Here is a 17,088-nt window from a genome sequence, read left to right on the forward strand (position 1 = left end):
TATTTTAATGGATTCTCCTAGTCACTTATGAAAGTATGAGTTACATGTGGCTACATGTGTGAAAACAAAACACCCATGATATGAGTCTTCTATATCTGAGAGAGAATAAATCAGCTCTTTAAACCATATCTATCAAAATCAACAGTAAATCTATTACTTTTATCACATATAAAAAAATCTCAATCATATTCCAATACTACCTGACTGAATGAAAAAAATTAACTGAGTCATAAAGAATTGTGGGAATTTATACAAGTTGAGTTATTCTGGTTGTTAAGTGCTGAAGCTTTACTCATAAAAATTAAAATTTAAGTAAGAGTTAACTGACATGAGACGGAAGTATGTGTTCATCGTTTTCCAACAAAAACTAAAGAAAGAAATACTTTTTTGGTTAAATATTTATTTGATACTAAAATATACTGAGGCTACATTAATACAACTCACTAGCTAACAGACAAGGTTAGCATAAGGACAATAACCATGCACACAGCTGTAGTCAAACTGAATGCTGAGCACTTACAATATGGTTTATAAAATCTAAATATACAACAGAGAAGGTTTTACAAAGACTAACTCAAACAAAGATGAAAAACTGATCAAGTTCCAGAAGTTTGATTATTTATTGGTCACTAATTCTCTTTCAACCAGAGTTGATGATTGGAAGTCTTGCAACATTCAGTCTGTACAAACCATACTTAACACTAACAACTGTTCATTTGTGATCTTTTCTTTATTGGTTGGCAAGTGTTAAGTGGCACAGGTTTTGAAACATATAGTCTGTGTAAAACCTGCTCAACACTAACAACTGTTCATTTGTGATCTTTTCTTTCCTGGTTAGTAAGTGTTGATTGGCAAAGATTTTGAAACATTCAGTTTGTGTAAAACCTGCTCAACACTAACAACTGTTCATTTGTGATTTTTCTTTCCTGGTCGGCAAGTGTTGATTGGCACAGGTCTTGTACATTAAGTCTGTGTAAAACCTGCTCAATTTTAACAACTGAGCATAAACAAAGCTAACTGACAGACCAAAGATGTGGAAAAAAATCCAAAATTAAACAGTCACTGAAGCTGACAAAAAGCATAAACAACTGGTCAATGCTACAAGAATTCAAATATTCAGTCTTGTCACAACAACAACTTTATAAACAAACCAATTCCTTACCTATAAAATATCTTTTTTTTTCTTTTCACTAACATTAACTTCAGCTGTAAAATTATTGACAAAACATGTCAGCTTAAAATTGATATATATCATAAAAACTAATATATTTTTAAGGCTAAAACGAGCAAACACGAGTTGCTAGTCTAAATATACATAAAACACATGGTGGATTTTAAACAACTGTTTTGATACAAATAAAAAAACACTGGTAAATTATTTTCTCAATAAAAACATTATCCCACCCACTAAGTTCTTCAAAGTGGTTTTAACAGTGACAAAAATACAAAAAAAGTATAATCTTTAAACAATTATTAAATCCTTTAAATCATTTATAACTGTTTTTCACATCAACAATTAGGGTTTATCTAGTACTGCCCCATGAAAATAAAAAATTTTTTTTTTACACAACAAGGAATATCTTACTGGTGAATTACTTATACAAAGTAGGTATTTGTACAACTGGTACTTTCCTACTTTTAATGCCATTATGCTATTGTGCTTGCATCAATTCTAACCTTCCAGTAAAGATGTTACACATACCTAGTACTGCCCTATCAATAACCTTCTCACAACAGATACCGTACCCATAGCCAGTATTACTCTAACAACAAACATAATGTACATAATCAGCACTATTCTACTTATAAAATGTCTCGTAATAAATATCTTATACGCATAGAATATTCTCTGTTACAAATGCTTTGCACTAAACTTTGCTTATACTTTGCATTTCTGTATTAGTTCTGTAATTACACACACTAAACACCCAATGTTAAACCTTATGGTGCAAATTTCACAAAAAGGGGGGGGGGGACTTGCACGGACTTTGTGATCTCCATACTTGGTTTATAAATCTTTCTTTTGATATCTTGTTTTTAAACATTTATACTTGCTGCATCTGATTGTGGATGTTTACAAAACTCAATTCACAGAGTTGTAACTTCACCAGGAAACTACAAATATCTTTCACCTTTAATGACAAAGGGATGTCACAAACACTTCTTTATTTAAATAAACAATGAACTAGCATATTTTAACTTGCTCAAAATCTTGCAGTTTCATATGTCTATCATCAGAAGGTAATCATTTAAAATGTTTTTCCCATTTACACCTATTACCTTAATCTGATTTCACTGTCACCGAGCAAAGCATACAAACATCTTATCTCTCTCTCTCTAGGACACTAGCCATAAATAATATAAAGATTTTGTCTTTCATGGCAAATATATTTTTAGGACTTATTCACTTGAACATCATGCTACATACATGAAAATACATCATAAAGCCTAACAGAAATCATTTTTCTAGCACAAAATACATCTCGATGCCCCCAAACATGCCCAGGGCTCTACCAATTCTCTATGCCCAAAAACAAAATATTTTTTTTTTATATTACAGATCTAAGTTACATGTCTAACAATTAATTAACTTTTACTCTCATAAAGTTTCCTTTTCATGGTATCAATCACTTACAGTAGTATATGAACAACCATCTACTGAAGCCAGTGAATGAATAATTTGCACAAATTTAGTTAATTGAAGCCAAAAGTACACAAGCACCAGTACTACTTTAAAATAAGTGAGCATAACTTATTTGTCATGCTTTACATCTGGGCCACAAAATATTTATAACTAGATGTATAGGTCATTTGTGAATAATTTTTTTGCATCATTGAAAACACCATTCACGAGTATGTCTAATTTGAATGAAATCACAGTAACAAAGAACAAGAGAATTACACCATAAGTAAAATAACGTTGTACCAAGTAGTAAGTGAAATAAGTGAAAGAAAATGTTATTCAAAAATTCCTTAAGGCAAAAAGTGACATTGTACAATATTAAACATCCATACATGAACCATGTGTTGTACAAGTTCATATGTCTAATATATGTGAACCTGCTATGAAGAAAAACAAAATGTGAGAGTAGGAAAAACAACAATTGCAAACACAGTATTCCAAATAAATAGCTACAAAAGTTCACATGGCTTGAATGGAATGAATAATATATATTGATGGGGTACAAGGTTTGTTATTAGTTTCTAAACATTGCTCATCAAACTAGTTTTTATTTCATTGACACAGTGATACATATGTGGGAGTGCATAACAAAACAAAGAATAGCTTGTGCAAAGCTTGCACCACACTGCAGAAGTGTTAAAACTGTATCTAGTGGCATAGTTGGTATTAATTCATTTACATGTGTGGTGGCAGTAAAAATAACAACTGTAAAGCAGTAGAAGAGCAAATTATCTATATTCAGTACGTGCATAATAGTAAACTTACAACAAAATGTGTAGGTTTAGTGGATTATGAAGTATAGATACAAAATGCATGCATGAAGCTATTATTAAAGCTCAAAAGATGTAAAAGTAAATAAGGAATGAAAGCTAGGGAAGATAATGGATTTGTATATGAAGAAAAAATCTGGTGCTGTGGCACAAATGACACATCCTTTCACTGTATTGCACACAACCTTGAACTTGCTATAATTCTCTTTTCCAAAACTTTTGGTGACAGTTGGAATAGGTAAGCCAGTTTTAATAAGTTACAGCTTGAATATAAATATTTTAAATTCTGTGGCTGGTTAGCCAGCATCAAGCTGTACTGAAAAATGTTGTATTGATTAATGTGCATCTAGAAAATACGAAAATTAAGCACAAAATAAAAGCTACTTAAATGAACTCAGCATTGTTGATTTATTAGTCAAACCGACATTAGTTGCATCGTAAAACATTTAAGTTCTACAAAAGAAACCACTGTCATACTTAAAAACTCTGAGAACTATTATGAATGCTTTTGCAATATTTGGAATTAATGAATTTTTACAACTAATTGGTCATTTTAACCAAATTTTTAAGTGCTATTGAAAAAGTAAACTTGCTCAAAAGAAGTGAAATACAGCTTCTCATTCAGAACCAAGCCAGGAATATTACTTGCAATATGCTTGCAGTAAAGCTACTAGATCAGAACTAAGCCAGGAATATTACTTTAACTGCAAATAAGACAAACAACAGCATATAGCTATCTGTTCAAACCAAGCAAAGAATATCAATTTAAAATTGCAAATAAAATGAGGAATACATATAATATGCTTGTAGTAAACAGCCATCTGCTCAGAATCAAACCACTGAACAATCAAAATATATTCTACTGTTAAATGAATTGTGTTGGTTCTGTTTCAAGCACTCCTGCAAGTGAAAGGAGATTTAGTTTAATGAACAGGCAAAAAAATTCACTTCACTCTTGCCTTTCAATAAAAACCACAAATGACCACACGGTATTAGCATAAATGGAACTCCCACTGTTGAATTCCAGCCATGTACAACAGTAGAACACTGGATGCTGGAACTCTCAGCACAAGAAACATAACAGTTGAGAAGTCACCTATCAGAGTAAAATCATAATGGGATGGAAGTCTGGGCAAGTACAATTTTATGTCAGGTACTTAAAATTTTGTGCTATGTGCCTGACAGGCATATTACAAGGTTTGGGGATTTTTTTTACTTCTGCAAATCACAGAAGAGAGTGCTTATAAACTATTTTTTTCTTACAAGAATATCATTCAATCAGTAATGAAAATAACGTATAAATTTTATACACTCAATAACAAACACCCAGATTATAATCAACTCACTACTTTCCACACATTTCATAATGTAATAAAAAAAAAAGAACACTATAACCTGATTTATATTATTTATCTCACAGGCACAAGCAAGCCTTAACATTGGAACGGCTATGGCTTACAGAATAATGTACAAACTAAGCTCAGCTGGAATAAAGGATTTTCAATGAAGAAGTTTTTATGCAATTTGAGATCAAGATTTGTCAAGAGTGCTCAGAGCAAACTAAGCAACAAATGTTTGCTGTATACTTTGCTAACAAAAACCAGAATAAAAAAACTAGAATATTGCATCTGCATATGTAACAATAAATGTGAAGATTGGTTATTATATTTATAACCCTCAAGTTCTGAAAAGTAAAGTGTCTCTATAGTTTAATCACCTTATGAACAGTGTTTGCAGCACAAAATACATACAATGTAACAAACAAAATCAATCAACATTAGTACTAGAATAGGACCATATGATGCTACCTTGAACCTAAATTATGAAGACTTTATATAATCACACTAGAAGAAACCACTGTTTGTATATTTATATCATAAAATTACAATATTATCAAGTTATTCCCAAAGTAAAACTTATGAAAAAAAACAAAAAAACATGACATTTGTTTCCACAGCGTAACACATTAAACACTAACCTCCTACATTCCAGAAACATTTGTATTAAAAATATACCATAAGCTAACATAAAGAACTTTTCAAGCTGGAAACAGAAGAATGGTACATGTATAACATTGTCTAAATGAAGCAAATTACATAAATGTAAATTCAGGGGGGGTATGTGCAACATATGCTTACTCCAGTATCTGAAATAGCTCCATTGAAAAATAGAAGGTAAACTAAATAAATAACATTAAAAATACCATTAAATATATGCATTCAATATGCAGGACAGTTTGTACATTCATAATAACCATGAATCATAAAGCTATTAGTTATGACACCAGGCCAATCATTTCAAGTCACAAACTTCAGAGATTGTGATATTTTGAAAATTTTTTGAAGTGTTCAATGCATTTTATATGACACCTCTTATATTCTCTTATCCAAACTGTGAAATTAAAAAAAAATTTGCAATTCATAATAACAAAGCATGTTTGCTAAGTGAAAGCTTTATAAAGTACATTATCTTTACCTTTCTGTAGCATTTTATAACACTTGTAAGTCATTTTAGAAAAGCATAATTTAAAGACCACTCATGAATTTTATCACAATTTTATGACTATTGTAAATATTAGTAAACAGACACGTTTTAAGATTTAGAGTACAATTTTTAATATGCTTGTCAAATTGAAACTTCATAAAAGAATGTTAATTTTTTGTTACACTTACTCTACAAATTATGATATAATTTATCATAAGATGCTTACTTGAACATTTCTTTGACATTTTGTCTGTCTGACTTAACAAGTGTTTGTATTGATGTAATTATTATTATTATTATTGAATTACAGACAATTACAGTCCATAAGTTAGTGTTAATGAGCTATAAACTTAATAGAAAGCTACATAACTGGATAAATGAATATACACTAGAGAAGTATAACACTATTATGTTTCACCTTTTGTTTTCAATATCTTCAAACACAATGGGGTTAATGGTCCCAATCAAAGTTTTTTTTTTATAAAAGCAGCTTTCAACTGATTTAAAGGAGGGAACAATCTGTCTTTTTAAAACATTTATATAATTTCTTCTTCACTCCAAACTAGTAAGAAAGATGTTTTCAAAAATAACTTTAGATGAGAAACAGTATCCAAAAAGTTAGCAGATTTTCTTTAACTACTATCCAAGAATTTCCAATTTTGGTGGTAGTAAAGAACAGCACATTGACTTAAAAAAATATATATGTATGTTTGTATGCAAGTCCACAGTGTTTGGACACAACTTATGATTTGAAATGAGTATTCTTAAATGTAACTTTTAATAACTTCTTGTAAAATAAATTTTTTCTGTCTCTTCATTCTAAATAAAAACAACAGTAGGAATCTTTTTTGGCAACCACAAGTTATTATAAATAACCCATTCTTTAAGTGTCTACATAACTTACCAACATGACATCATTCTAAAATTTAAATTTTATACTAAGTGATGAAGAAAGCAACATCAGAAGCTGTTTTGAGAATATATCATTAATCAATTCTCAACATTATCACAAAAATTTAGCAGCACACAATAACAAAAGAGTCTAATTCTTGGACAGCAGATACTACAAGATGAACACAGTAGTTTAACAACACCATTCTATGAGAAGTGTTTTCTGTTCCCAGCATGGACACAGTGCTATACAAGAGAAGACACATCTCTCACTGTCTGGTCCAAGGCATGCAGCAAGTCCTCTCCTTGAAGAAGATGGTTTGAATGAATGGGGGCATTAACTTCTGCATCATGCTGTGTAATGTCAGCCAAGGATGGAATAGCTGAACCTTCTGGATCAAGAAGTGCTGACAGATTCACAGATTTTAGCATTTGGTCTTCAAACCTTGATGCCAAAGGAGACTGCGGGCAAGACTGTTGAACAAATAAACAAGATTTTAATATTTAGATACTTTAATACTTAGAAATCATAGATACTTAAAAACAACAACGACAAAAAAACAAACAAAAAACTACTGTTTTCCTTAACCCTCTATATACGGGTACTTTTCTGCACATTGCAATGTTTCACAAAGTTACATTCAAAATTTAATTAACCAAATGTGCATGGGGTTAATCCACTGGACTTACTCCATATCGGAGAAGTAATGTTGACTATACTACATGTATCTACAAAAAAATTAGTGAAACATACAAGTCTGTTGTATACAAAAAATCAGATGTGTTACAAAAATATGTTTGTAAATTGACTATGACAGTCACACTAAGACTCTGATATATTGGAGAGCAAGGTGACTTTTAGGTGAAGAGTAAAAATACTTTTGTTTATTGTAAAGTTTGCATATTGCATTTACATAACTTCTACAACCTACAAAATACACATCTATAGTTTTTTCAGCATCCATGTATATTGTATTTGGTATTTATTTGCCTCTTTCACAAACTGTTACTAAATCAGCCATGTTGGGTAAAATGAATAGGTAATAACTCTTACATCAAATATATAATACTATATTGAATGGCTCTGGAAGAGGTCATAACATGTGCATTTTGATCCCCATCTATGTACACAAGGTTAAACAGTTTTATTATCAACAGATGTCAATAAAATTAGCATCAGTGTGTAGTTTATAATTCAAATTTATATATTATCTAAGTTTTAATTTATAAATTGCAAAAGAATATATTTAAAAATTTCTCACTCTTCATTTCTGTATTATGTGACATGTCTGTGTTTTGAATTCTCCTCTTTTAGTTTGTATAACTTCAATATTATAGCACCTACACTGTCTGACTTATTCTAGACACAATTTATACACAATTCTAAGGTTCAATGTACTGGTTCAACATGCTAACTTATCCCTGTAGTGAGAAATAAAGTTTCTTAACCCACAACAGAAGCCCTGCCCATCTATACTAACTTTCAAGGCAGCTTTCAAAAAGCCATGTGCTCTTAGTTGATGTGCATGTGTATAATCATTAGAAAGAGCTTATTTTAAACCTTCAATGATTCTTTTGAAATTGGCTCCAAGAGAAGTTAGCCTAGTAAAGGATTTCATGGTACATGTTTGTATAAGAGTTGACTCTCATAACATTTAACAATTTCCACCTCCCTTAAGTAGCTTAGTTGGAAAAACTAGTTAAATTATATTTATTTTTGGACATTATATTTCAGTGATATATGTATTATTTATGTTTTAAAATGTATACTTGAAAAGTATATTAATTTTTCTGTCTACAAGAACTTACAGAAAAAAAAGGCTTAGATAACTATTAGTGCACGAGTCTAACGCTGCACATCTAAGTTTATGGACATCTGCTAATGTAATGTGTTGTTTTTCAGGCATGAAAAAGACAGTGTATAGAGCCAGGTAGTAAAACTATAAATATAAAATAAATAAATGTAAGAAGGTATGAAGTTGAAATTGTGAAGATAATTAAATATAAGATAAAATGACAAATAATTCATTCAAAGAGGAAGAAAATGTTCATTTTAATTCATAATTTTCATATCACTGTACATTGATGATTTAGCTACAAACAGTTTTAGGGAAGAGAATGTAACAGGTAAAAAAAATTTACCTTAAAAAACTTTTGATATTCACACAAATGAAATTTGTCAGATGAAAAAAAAAGGTAATTTTATTCCTAGCATTAAATCACCTTGCACCCAGATTGACTCAGTAAATGCTTCAGAAATTCAGACAAATTTAATATAAATACTTTATAAAAATTCTAATTTTTTGTATAATACACAATGTTTATCAAAAACATGTCAAATTTCATGAAGGTAAACTTATCAAATTCAGAGTCCTAGTATGTAAAGCATTATGATATTCAAGCTCATGTAAAATGACCAACCCATGCTTGGAGGTTCAATAATGACATAAAAATATATTAAATATTATTAAGTATTAATCCCAAAATTGGACTAAAATATACATCTTATAGTTTATTGCAATGCAATGAATCTACCAACATGTAAATGACTGCATCATATCGTAAATAAAATAGCATTATATATAAAATAAATTAATATATGTCTGAAACTATATCAATTACTGCTCTGTTTGCCTTATACATTTAATATAACAGTGCTTTTATTCAGCATTTTATGCCTAATTTTCACATTCTGTTTGGTTTGCAGTTGAGAAACTACCTTATTGGTGCATAAAATAAGCCTTTACATAATTTAGTTGCATTACGGAAAAAAACTACTAAACTCAATGTAATTTTATAATATATTCAAAGATATCTGTACTTTTTAGATTGCCTACAAAGTTCCTTGGAATGAGTTGGTTAAAATTTTATCTTTCAACAATGAGACCACAATAAATGTATGAATTCCAATAGTTCCAGCCATTTGCAGTATTCTTTTCCTTTTTCTCAAATAACATGTAAATGAAAATAATGAAGTTTGCAAGCACTCTCATAGTCTAATGCTTTGATTTATGAATACTTTTATGTATTGTGTAATTTAAATTAGTGAAGTCTTATTATATCCACTCCCATTTGAAAAGCTGGATGGCATAGCTATTTGTTTGTATGTATGTATGGTTGTTTGTGTGATAATAATAAAAAAAAAACTTGTATAATTTTCAAGAGCATAATAAAATAAGCCATGATAAAACAAACTCACATATTTTTACTGAGTGTTCTGTATAAAAATGGAATTCTTTTTTATTAAAACTTGAACAAAAATTTGAAGTTCAAAATTAATCACAAGCAAAATTCAACCACTCTCTGAATAAATAATAAAAAATAATTAAACTGTGCATCTAAAACCTGAACTGGAAATGGAATTATCAATTTGAACAGCACTTTACTTGCATGAGAACTAAATGGCCAAATCCAGAACTCTAGAATTCAGGTACTTATTTTTAAACTATTAACTACAGGGAAAGCAGCCAATCAGAAGAACATACCAGTTGTTTGAATGAAATAATAGCACTGACTGTCAATTTTATAACACATACACAGTTGAAAGTATGTTCACCAGCATCACATCGTGAAATTTGCCACTAATCATTAAGCCATGCTCGGCCCATTTAGAACTTAAATAAGTTTTAATTTTGGATTGTGTGAGAAATGTTAATAAAGTTCAGCAACTAATCTGTAACTATAGTTTGTCCAAAAGCTAATTGAAACATATGAAGTGCTATGATTAGGCTTAAAATTTCCTGTTTTTATCAAATTTAACTAAATTTTATGAATTGAAAACACTTAAATCATTTAAAAAAAGTTGTTCGAATTATGATGATATCTTGCACTTCACCGCATAATGTTCAACTGTTATTTCTGAGGTAGAAGAGTAAATTTTTTCAAATTACCAAGTTTCCACTCAAACACTTACCTTAGTGTCCATTTTGGTATTATAGGTAATGTATCCATGACTGGTATCTTCTCCATTAATTAACAAGTTTAGTAGCACACTAGCATTTGTATGACAAGTTTCATCTAAAAAAAAACAACAACTAAGATTTAATGTACAAATAACATTAAACAAAATTACACTGTTACAAATTTACAGAGAATCTAATAAGTTGTAACAAAATTAGGCATACAGTTTTAATAAAATGACATCCACTACTCACAAGAAGTTGGATCATAAATCACAACATTCTGATTCAATCCTTATGCAACAAAAAAAAAGAAATGTAAGTAAATTAATGTTATAAATTAAAATCATTAAATTTTCTAGGAACACAATTTTTATTCTAATGGGACAAAACACATTTAGCTGTACATATCTTGGTTACTTGATTTTAAGCTTGAAAGTTGAATTTTTGCATTTTAGAAGACTCCATAAATTCACCAAAATTTGATGATGCATCAAATAACAGATAAAATAAACTTTACTTTAAAGCACAATTGTGGTAGCTGAACGAAACTTAACTTCACCTTAATAAATTTGTTGTAGCTAAATAAAATTTGACCATCTCATGTTTAACACAGTTGTGGTAACTAAATGAAACTTACCCTCACCTTAATAAACTTGTTGTAGCTAGATAAAACTTAACCTCAACTTAATAAACTTGTGGTAGCTGAACGAAACTTAACTTCACCGTAATAAATTTGTTGTAGCTAAATAAAATTTGACCATCTCATGTTTAACACAGTTGTGTTAACTAAATGAAACTTATCCTCACCTTAATAAACCTGTTGTAGCTAGATAAAACTTAACCTCAACTTAATAAACTTGTGGTAGCTAGATAAAACTTAACCTCAACTTAATAAACTTGTGGTAGCTAAACAAAAATTAACCTCAATTTAATAAACTTGTGGTAGCTAAATGAAAATCGAAAACCTCATGTTTAACATAGCTGTGGTAGCTAGACAAAAGTTAACAATTTCTCCTTAATAAACTTGTAGTAGCTATGTAGCTAAATTAAAATCAACATGTTTAATGCAGTTGTAATAGCTAAATAAAACTTAACAACTTCAACTTAATAAACCTGCAGTATCTAAATGAAAATTGACAACCTCATGTTAAAAGCAGTTGTTGTAGCTAAGTGAAAATCAACAGTCTCATGTTTAAAGTAGTTGTAGTATCTAGATGAAACTTAATCTAAATTTAATAAACATGTAGTAGCTAAATGAAAATCAACAACCTCATGTCTAACACAGTTGTAGCAGCTAAATCAAACTTGATAATAAATTTAACAAAGTTTTAATAAGTGGATGAAAATCAACAGTCTGAAGTTTAACATTACTGTGGTATCTAAATTAAATCTGAAAACCTCTCCACTATTTTTCCAATTGCACATAGCTTGGAGAAGGTTCAATTTTTATTTTTTTTAAGAATAGGCTTATTAAGCTCTATCAAAGTTGAATGTTTCTTTCATGTTACTTAGATATTACTGATTTATGTTCGTTGCTCTTAGTGTGTTCCTTCATCTTGAGACCCAATTTCTAGGTACTGTAAAGAAGTGTGAACTTTATTATCATCTGTTATTATGGTACTCATAAAGAAAACGATTACTTATTAATACACTCAAATTAATGTTAAGAATGATACAAATATTAGAAACAATAAGTTTGGTTTTTGAAACTTCATTAGTTTTTTAATACATTGTAAAATTTTTCTTTTAAAGATTTTATCTTTGAGATGCGAGTCCACTGGACTCATTCAATACACTAAAGGTTAAAGTGGATAATAGTATGAATCTCAATTCAGAAATAATACAGTTTAACACAGAGGATACTAAAAAAGAACACACATTATTTAAATAAAATAAAGTTTAAGAGCAACTGTCTGCACACTATAGTTTACACAAACTCTTAGAATTCTAAGGAAAAAAGATACTTACTTGTTGAGTGTCCACTTTCAAATTTCATTCTTTTAGGACTATTCATGGGTGCTTGAAAGGTAGCACCAGTTCTCTTAAAGGGCATATCCTTCAGAGCACTGATAAACTGTGCGGTTTCTGCTGTGTTAGCTAATTCATCAACTAATGTTACACAAACTTTGGGTAAATTAAAGTGTTTCCTATGGTCTCCGCTAATAGGACTCAACACTTCCTGGGCTATAGGTAAGTTCTCTGTAAGAACTATTTTTCCATTACTAGTCACGTATTTGTAGCCAGCTCTACTAGATCCCCCTCCATGATCGATAGCAGATGAAGACAAGCTTCGACTACTAATGGCTCGTAGGTTCTTACATCTTTTATCCATGAGTAACATTGATCTGTCCTTACGACTTCGAATGCCTTTTCCATAGCTTCCCATGTGTGAATTGGGAGACAGAGAGGTTGTGCTGGCAGCTGGAGAGATCCTTGGCGATGAGATGGCATCTTCCAAGTCAAATACAGGCCGACAAGGGCTGAAATATAACAAATACAATTTACCAACACACTTTCACATATAAATTCCAAAATTACATCTCTGGTTAAAACTGTTTTCCATTTTGTTTATAGATCTTGGAAAACACTAGCACAAACTGCTTCTGTCCAACAGTAAGATTACTTCCTTAATTTAACTTCAGTTTTGATGAGTAGCTTTTAATTTGATAAATGTACTGAAGGTTTATTACCTTCTTGTAACATTTTGAATAATAAACCACCTCTGTTGGACCCTGACAATTGATCGCGCCAGTTAGTTTTTATAATTTTTCTCTATGTGTATAAACTTTTGTTGTTGTTTGAAACTTTTTTCAAAATTGTACAGCTCTTCTTAATAGAAACCTATGATGAATCAGTTATGTTTTTTAAATCATCAGAATATTGTGGTGTCTTATCTTGCACCAATAACCTAAAAATAGTCATGCATTTGAGCTAAGGCATTGTATAAGATTTAACCCTCTCACTACAAATTGGTCAAAGTGCACATGTTACAACATGAATTACATTCAAAATTTAAACAAATTACTTTATTATCATTGTACATAAATTAAGTTTTTAATTTTATAAGGAAATATTTAAAAAAATTCTCCACCTCCCTTAGCATGAGAATTGTCACATTTGCTCTCTAGGTCTTCCCTCTTCTCTAATTTAATTATCACCCCTCTGAGAAGTACAGAAGTTAATGTAAATTACTCATCATAATACAGATATTACTCAGGCAAAGCAAGCATAATTTTTATAGCCTTCAACCATATTTATTTAAAGAGCTGTAAACTAGAAATTCAGACCCACTTGTCAAATCCTATCTTTCACAAATTGCCAATAGCTCTCTCTGACGTTTTATACTATATTACGTATAACCAATACAGAGTCAAAGCTTTTATCTATTAAATAACATATTCTATTGATTTCTGTACAGGGCATTGTTTATTTCATCATTCAGTTTCAAAAGCTCTTATCGCATAGTTAGAAAGCCAGAAAAATTATTATAGTTATAGGACATTGTCTGCTTTTTGCATTTTATTATTTTGTGTTCTTAGGTGTAGTACTTAATTAAATAAAACATTACTTAGTGTGATAGTAACATTAGGATAAAAATGTAGGTTTAACTTTCATCAACAATTGACAGCAAAAACAACACAAAAAAGGGGGAAAAAAAAAGAGAAGATCCAGGTGAGTACTAGATTTCTTGTTTTTCATGTGTATTCTATATATATTATTATAAAAGTAACTAAAATGTAAAAATAGGTAACTTATTAGGTTAGACAAGGTTAGATGTACTCAAACTTTCATTATCTTTTCATAATAAAATAGTGAGACTGCTAGTACCTATGGCTCAAAGATCTCCTCCGAGGATATCCTTGTGGTCCACACATCTTGTTCTCAGAAAGATTCAGAAGTGGGCAATCATCTATAGTGCTCATGGGGATGTAAGGTGCTCTTTCAAATAACTCTTCATCCTATAAAAATATATATCTTTATCACCAAAAATAAAAGTTTCCATTTAAAGTCACAATATATATCTTTATCACCAAAAATAAAAGTTTCCATTTAAAGTCACAATATATATCTTTATCACCAAAAAGAAAAAGTTTCCATTTAAAGTCACAATATATATCTTTATCACCAAAAAGAAAAAGTTTCCATTTAAAGTCACAATATACATCTTTATCACCAAAAAGAAAAAGTTTCCATTTAAAGTCACAATATACATCTTTATCACCAAAAATAAAGTTTCCATTTAAAGTCACAATATACATCTTTATCACCAAAAATAAAAAGTTTCCATTTAAAGTTACAATGAACTTCTTTTCATAAATTCAAAATTTCATATCAAAATTGTTTTTGAATACCAATTTCTTGTAATTCTTTATCAAAAACAGTTATCTACTTTGTTTCTTACGGTTTTATGTTTTCTCTAACATATAAATGTGGCTCAAAAGTCAATGTTCACATCACATTTATTTCAAAATGTAAAGAACTTCAAACACCTAACTGTTAGGAATTGATGTTTCAACTTTTTTCACATGTCCTCAAGAAAATGATGAAGACAAATTGATGCTTCATTCAACTTTAGAATTATATTTTTTACTCAAATAAACAAAAACATTTGCATATCATTCTTCCCTTAGATCTATAAATTACCATACTTGTCAGATATGTACATAAACCTTGAAAATACTGGGATTAAACTTGACAGAATAAAAACATAATATAAAAATAACAGAAAGGTTAATTAATACTGGCTTCTACATAAACCAAAGTAGGCTCGGCAAAATTCTTGACGAGAGGACTATAATGTTGAGGATGTTTATAACATGTTTATGTGTGGGTGTGATCAGATGTATTCTTCAAACCACTTTTACAACTTTATCAATTTCAGGTATAAGAGAAACTAAACTGTAAATAAAAAAAGCATATTTCCTAAATAACATGAAAAAACTAAATGGAAATGCCAAAATTACCTATTCTTCAAATCTAAATGTGTTGATTAAAGGACATTATGAATACCAAACATATAAAATTATTTTCAACACTACAAGAGGTCCAGTTTTATTTTGTGGTCTGCTCATGGCTAGGGTTTTGGTGAAATATAGAAATCCCTGTTATTGTTCTAACTCAATGCTGAGATGAATCAGTATGTTTCTTTTTACACTAAATATCACAAGAAAAGTTACAACAGGAATATTTTTGTATAACTACAAACAGAAACTTCTTAATAAATAGCTTAATAGAAAAAAAATCTCAGAAGATAAGAGCTACATAACTCTGTATCATTAACATCAGATATAAGTAAGTTTTTCAAAAAAACTTTTTTTAGTACATATTCTACCTAACACCAGATTATTTGTTTGTTTGTTTTTGAATTTTGCACAAAGCTACATGAGGACCATCTGCACTAGCTGTCCCTAATTTAATCCCCACAGCTGAAAGTGAGCATGTTTGGTGGGACAGGGATTCAAACCCGCAACACTCAGATCATGAGTCAAGTGCCCTAACCACCTGGCCATGCCGGGCCCCACCAGATTATGTTAAGTTAAAAATGTTTTCTTTGATTTTTGCTGAAGCACAAAACTTGTATGTTTACTTATTAGTAAGTGGCACTGGCTTGGTACAGAAATTTTAAATTTTATGACGAGTGATGAACTTAACTTTTCATAACTAAAAAATAAGCTGATATTTTATTTATTCTGTTTTACACTAGATATTTCCAAAAGTTTTCATTTATCAAATGTGTTACTTCATGTTTACCACAAGTGCACATATTTACTTAACTACATGGCACTTTGATATGACTAATTAGTCTATTTGTTACCTAACAATATCCAAGTATTAATTCTATAACATGCTGGATATAATACATATTAAAGAAATGGTAATACCAAACAGCATCTTTAATACGGACATTTCAGAATTTCCTTAAATTCTACCATCAGAGTTAATATCTCAAAAAAAAATTAGTTCATAATATTTGAACTACAAAAAACAACATTAGCATTGAGCGAGTTTTCATGTTCAATCAGAAGTTTAGAAAGAACAGATTTAAATGGTGACAATATAATGGAATGTATAATAAAATGTGCACCATACATATTTGATAAATAACATTGTGAAGAGAGACTACTATAGAGAAAGGCTTAAATATAAGTATAAACACCGAATCTTTAAAATAATAATAAATATAAAATAAAAACACAGAGTCCAGAATTGATTATATTAATGACAACAGTGAGGAGTTTATGTTATTATTTAGTGTTGGGTGATCATTGAAAATTGAGAGGCTTTCTTTAATAGAGCTCGTAATCTGTGGTTCTGGTGTCGAGAATTTAAAGTTTCTAGAATTATGGGGTGGTTGTTA

At 29.9% G+C, this 17,088-nt stretch overlaps 1 protein-coding gene across 3 annotated transcripts in view; it reads right to left on the bottom strand.

Moving 5' to 3' along the window:
* Nucleotides 1-380: 380 nt before the first annotated feature.
* Nucleotides 381-17,088, bottom strand: part of LOC106461859 (hypoxia-inducible factor 1-alpha-like) — a 99,011-nt gene continuing 82,303 nt past the window's right edge. For all 3 annotated transcript variants that reach the window (XM_022388929.1, XM_013921719.2, XM_013921720.2), the window contains exons 12-15: nucleotides 14,559-14,689; nucleotides 12,699-13,210; nucleotides 10,742-10,845; nucleotides 381-7,302 (exon numbers count right to left, since the gene is read on the bottom strand). In XM_022388929.1, the coding sequence (XP_022244637.1) occupies nucleotides 7,075-7,302; nucleotides 10,742-10,845; nucleotides 12,699-13,210; nucleotides 14,559-14,689 (975 nt within the window). In that variant the 3' untranslated portion in view covers nucleotides 381-7,074. The remainder of the gene's footprint in view (nucleotides 7,303-10,741; nucleotides 10,846-12,698; nucleotides 13,211-14,558; nucleotides 14,690-17,088) is intronic.

This window comes from Limulus polyphemus, unplaced genomic scaffold (assembly GCF_000517525.1).
Source record: "Limulus polyphemus unplaced genomic scaffold, Limulus_polyphemus-2.1.2 Scaffold1046, whole genome shotgun sequence".
Lineage (NCBI taxonomy): Eukaryota > Metazoa > Arthropoda > Merostomata > Xiphosura > Limulidae > Limulus > Limulus polyphemus.